The sequence below is a fragment of the Brassica oleracea genome, chromosome C2 (genome assembly GCF_000695525.1).
Source record: "Brassica oleracea var. oleracea cultivar TO1000 chromosome C2, BOL, whole genome shotgun sequence".
NCBI classification, from domain to species: domain Eukaryota; kingdom Viridiplantae; phylum Streptophyta; class Magnoliopsida; order Brassicales; family Brassicaceae; genus Brassica; species Brassica oleracea.
In genome coordinates this window covers 16,191,332-16,196,971 of record NC_027749.1, presented here as the reverse complement: position 1 = coordinate 16,196,971, position 5,640 = coordinate 16,191,332, and the positions used below count along the sequence as shown (strand labels likewise).

Sequence of the window (5,640 nt, the reverse complement as noted above, 5' to 3'; positions counted from 1 at the left end):
CACTATGATCACCCACTCATTTACCAAATTAAGCACTATATTTGTTATTTTATGTATTGTTGTTCACTATAAATACCATCACTCATCTCACTCTTTTGTACACCATAAACAAGAACAAGAGTTTATAATCAAAGAACCATTACATCTTCTTCTTCCTTCCTTATAATAAACTCTCTCCCTTATACTAGTGTTATTTGCTTCCTACGGGTATTAAATTCTACTCTTATTTAAATTTCTCGATACTATAAATTATAAGTTATTTCATAACAGTTTCTTTTTTTTTGTCCTTGTTTCCAATTGAATAATTTTTGTTGCATTTATGTTTTGAGAAAAAGGACTTTAGTTTCTACCATTAGATTAAAAAATTACTATTAAATCGAATGGATGAGACTTTCCACCTTTGGATTAAAATGATTACTATTAAATCGTATGGATGAGATTGAATCTTGGAGAGTAGGTCGGACGATGCTCGGACGAGTGGTCTGTGGACATGTAATGTATGGACGGATGATATTTGAACAGATGATGTGTGGACGAATGAGGAAGCAGCAGTGGGGTTTTGGCCACTCACGTTTTGAACTGGTTCACAATAGCATTCCTCACTCACCATCACCACTAGCAAAAGCATGAACATATGGCTAGAAATTATTTTGTGGGCAATATACGTAAAAAATGGATGAATTTTGTTGATCAGAGATATATAGATAATAGAATTGCGTATAAATTCAAATTAGAGATATAAATCGGAGTTTTTTGTTTTAATAATATCTTGGTTTTTGTGGACATAATCTTGGAAGCAAAATGTTGTGGACAACATCTAATTAACAAAAAATGTGGACGTGGACAAGTGAAAACTTGTAAAGAAAGTGCTGTAAGATTTGTATACAAGATTTGTAAAACCTGGTAGCTTATCACAATGATAGAAATGTGATAGAGATTATTTTAATTTTTATTATTTTAAAACTATTTTTACCATTCTTTATTATTTTGTTTCTAATATCTAAAAACATAGATAATTAATACAGTATATAAAACATGCATAAATTTTTTGTCTTGATGTTTTATAAAAAAAAATTATTAGATATTTTATGGACGTAAATAGTGTGGATATGAATTTTGTTAATAAGAGAATTGTTGTTAGGGGTTAAATAGTATAATTAAAAAGTATGGGACGAAATCAAGAGAATCTATAAGTAAATTAAAGAATGTTGGGGTCGAATTGCGTATATCCAAAACATAAAGGACCAGATGTGTAAAATAGAGGAACTTAACCATTGTTGCTTCACGAGGTTTCTCTGCAACGGAACTGACGACGAAGGCTCCGCCCAGCCGCCACGGCGGATTCAGAGCATGACGGCCACCGCGTAGGAGGTCAGAGTGTCATTATACTCGAGGAAAACGTATCGATCCTCAACCATTTTATGTCTTTCAATTTCTGGAATCCAACCACTCAATCAAAATAACACAAAAATAACTTTCAGAAAATCGAAATAGAGGAATAGAATTGAATCGGAAAAAAGACAATAACCAGTGACCTTGAGGATCTGGCCTTGAATACCGAACATCTTTTCTGGTAAATTGGACTGAACAAATCCCAGTGTAGTTTCATTGGAGGAAAAGGGAAGGAGAAAGAGGAAAGACATTCCAAAATTATATAAACTCTTCGATTGAGAAATTGGATGAACGATGTTGTTTGCAGTGAATCATCGTTTGGTTGTTTGGGTCTTATGTGCTCACTGACGGTTTAGGGGAGAAAGAAATTCAGAAAACTTAATAATAATCAAGATTGTCTCGCTCTCTTGTTTTTTTTTTTCTTTACACAAAAAAAAAACAAACTTTTAGAGTTAAAGGATAATAGAGACTTTAAACAAGTGAGAAGTGTGTCTCATATTGTAAGTGTTTTAAAATGTAATTGAAATCATGAAATGTGTCTGTAAACCTAAAAAATTCTAATTATAACGTAAGAAATCGATTGAGCGTTAGATATACTCTCACTCGAATTTTCTACCTTAGAAACGGCCAAGGAAGATGAAATCTAAGAAAAGTAAGCTACTTCACATTAATATCTACGGCTCTAGCAATATCCACTAAATATTAATTTTATCCTTAAATTTTTAAAATTATTTTAAAATATATTTTTAAATGCTTATAAATAAAGAAAAAAGATGGTAGCCGTTCATTGATATTCTCATCTTTACAATATACTGTTAAAATCCAGAAAATTTACCCTATATCTAGCCGTTGGTAATATTTTATCATAATCTTTCCACTAATTAAATAACTATAAGTACCCAGACAAAATTAAAAGAAGAAACAGTGAAACTAAATTAAAATCTAGCTGTTTTCTCTTACAAAACACTCTAGCTTCACTCTAAAATTTGAAAACCCTAGTTCCAGCCGGCTATTCCGGTGCTAGAGGCGTTCTTCCTCCACCCTCTCCTCGTTTTCTCTTTGCTTCCTTCTTTCCTGTCCAACCTTTGCTGATATACTTGTTTCTCGGCGGTTGATGGAACCTCTCCGACAGCTTGGCTCGAGCATCAACGGGGTCAGTTCAGGCGTGCTTTGGAGAAGCGGTGAGGCCTTGGGAAGCTGGCGAAGGAGGAAGTCGGCTTTTAGGGTTTCGGAGGAGCCAGATCTAGTTTTCCTTTCTTTAGATCTATGGTGATTCCGACTTCGGCGACGGCGCGTGAAGTGCATAGACGTCTTCTCAAGCTTGGAACCAGAGAAGATTTGGTCGGACTGTGGACATGAGTTATGTCTCCCGGTCCTCGGGGATATCATGTATCAAGGTCAGCGCCGAGGGAGTTGTCAACCGGAGGTGCTCGCCTATAGACGGTACGTGGCGGAGCTGCTACATCCCAGCGTCGGAGGAGGTCGGTTCGTGTTCTTCTGCGGTACGAGCTCTGCATTTCTGGAGATAAACTGTTAAAACTCTCACAAGCTGTCGCTGAGTCCCGCTTTTCAGTCCAGATCTCTGTGTCCGGTTTATGGCTGAGGACCGAACATTAAACAATGGGGGTGTGCGGTTATCTCGGGAATGCGCCTTTGGTGAAGATGCATTTGGTCACAAGCATCATGACTATCTTTTGGTACCACTTGCTTGTTTAAGAATTGTATTATCGGGTTTAATCATGTACTCTTCGTTTTAGTAGATAGTACTCTTTAGTAGATGTTGTAGGAGTTTCAAGAGATGGATCACTTCGAGTCTTGGGATGATTTCATTCTCACAGTGGTCTAATATACAATGGGGGTTTCAATTTGCTAGGATTAAGTCCAAATTAGTGACTAAATTTGATACTAGATTGCCTCATTGTATTAGTGGTATAAACGCTTGTGGTCAAGTATTTGTATCAAGATTTTGGTGAAATGAATGTTGTTTATGAGTAAAAAAAAAGGGTTAAAATCTAACAAGAAACATATAGAAAAAAACATTGTAGCCATTCACTGTTACTCATATTTACAAAAGATTAAAATACAAAAACCTTATCTAACCACTGGTAATATTCTATCATAATCTTTCCACTAACTAAACTAAAAAACGAAACTAACAAGAGCTTCGTTAACCTTGTCTCGCGTCTAATTAAAGCAGCCGTTAACTCATAGGCACCACCAATACGTTATCACCGTCAATCTGACCGTTGCCTTCTCCGTCATAGGCTGCATCTTGTTCCATCGGAGCACAATCCACTTTATGCCGGAGTTTCCAATCAAGCGCTTGACAAGCGCGTGAGCAGTAATTCACAACGCCACAAACAGAACACCTCCGGAACTCATGTTTCCTCGTCTCCGGCCGTCCACATCCGCCGTGAGAGCACAACCTCAACCCATCTCCGAGGGAACCTCCGCCTCTAACGGCGAACCAATCCGCTAAAAACTTATTCGCCGGATGTGTTTCTGGCGCCGGCACATTGCATCCAAAATCACTCAGCAACGGACAACCATGGCTTTGGTTAGGATTAGAGATTTGAGGCTGTGATAAAGTGAGCCACGATCGATGAGCTTTGATTCCGGAAGATAAAACGGCGGCGAGTTCACGAGCGTTGGCTTGAACGAGGAATCTCCGGCCTTCTGAGACATTTTGTGGAACACCGTAACCATCTTGGAAACAGTGACCAAGCTCACGTAGCGCGTCAACGTGTCCTAAGAAAGCCGCACGCGCGCATAGAGCTACTCCGGCTCGAAGATCCTTGTCGTTCTTGGAACCGCCGCTCCCGTTGAACTGGATCACGGCTAAAGAGTATAACGACGGCGCGTGTGATCCGATCGCTGCTTTTGCCATCAGCGACGCGCCGTTTCTTCTGTTTTGCAGACAGTAAAACCGAATCTGCACAAACAAGACATAACCGTTAACCAAAACAAAACAGAAAATTAAACAAATTTTGAAAATATTTAGGTAATTAATTAGGAAATTAATTTATTTAATGTTCAACTTAGAAAAAAAAAGAAATATTTAATGTTGAAATAACAAAATAAAAAGAGAAATATTTAAGAAGTTAATTAGGAAATTAAGTGTTTCAATTCCCAACTAACAAAACTGCAGTATATTTTTAATAAATTAATTAAGAAAATAAGTGATTTAGTTTCCACTATCAAAAGAGAATATTTAAGAATTAATTAGGAAATTAAGTGATTTAGTTTCCAACTAACAAAAGAGAAAATATTTAAGGAATCAATTAGGAAACCGACTAACCATTCCGAGAGTGTAGCAAGCTTCGAGATTTCCGGCGTCGACGCAGCGTTTAAGAAACCGGTGAGCTGCTTCCGACCAATTTTGAGCTTTTACGGCGAACGCTTTTCGAGACAATTTCGACAGAACAAGAGGACGGGCAGCTAAACTGTTTAATCTCTTACATCTGTTACACAAACCAATTAATTATGACTTAGACATAAGCGCTCTGTACGAATTGAAGATATTGACGATTAACCGGGAAGCTTACGTCATCAAAACGTTGATGAAATCAGCGGGGCTTCGAGATGTGGAAGCAAGTCTACGAAGGATAGAAACAACAAGATCTTCTGGGATTGAGTCTAGCAAATCGGATCCTGCTTTAGATTTCGGCGCCGAAGAAATGGGAGAAGAAGAAACACATCGCCGTCGTTTCCTTCCCGGCATAAAGACGCAGTCTCCGGCACCGGCGGAGTAGAAATCTTTCTTGGTTTTTCTTGCGGGCAACATAATGTTCGTGTTCTTCTTTGTCTTGAGGATTACAAAGCTCTGTCTCTCCTCTGGTCCCCTTATCTCTCTATCTCTTGGCTTATAAATAAACAGAGTGGTTGAGTTGTATCTCTCTTATCCCTGCGTACATACGTACGCGAATCAAAATGTCTTTTTTACCCCTGTAGTTTATCGTGTTTCCCGTCCCGGCCAAAACGCTATTGACCCAACGTCTGCTTTTTTATCGTAGTAGGCGGTTTAGGAGATGATAATAATGGATCGACGGAGGTACAAAAAAAAAACGAAAAGAAAAGCAATGATTGAATTTAATTGAGAAAATGCTCAAAATGACACCAATCCAAGTTCTTGTCTCAAAAATAGCATTCAAGATCCAAAATCACAAAACAAGGTTTCATTAAAAGGTTCATTTATCATAGTACCCCTTCTTTTATTTTCTAATTACATTTGTTTTTTGCTGAAACTCG

General features: G+C 37.8%; 1 protein-coding gene across 1 annotated transcript; it reads right to left on the bottom strand.

The window, feature by feature from the left end:
* Positions 1 to 2,459: 2,459 nt before the first annotated feature.
* On the bottom strand, positions 2,460 to 5,269 carry LOC106318757 (F-box protein At1g67340). The gene is made up of 3 exons (XM_013756883.1): positions 4,938 to 5,269; positions 4,691 to 4,853; positions 2,460 to 4,324 (listed from the first exon to the last, which is right to left on the bottom strand). The coding sequence occupies exons 1-3, from the start codon at positions 5,174 to 5,176 to the stop codon at positions 3,593 to 3,595; spliced, it is 1,134 nt and encodes a 377-aa protein (XP_013612337.1). The 5' UTR covers positions 5,177 to 5,269; the 3' UTR covers positions 2,460 to 3,592.
* Positions 5,270 to 5,640: the final 371 nt, after the last annotated feature.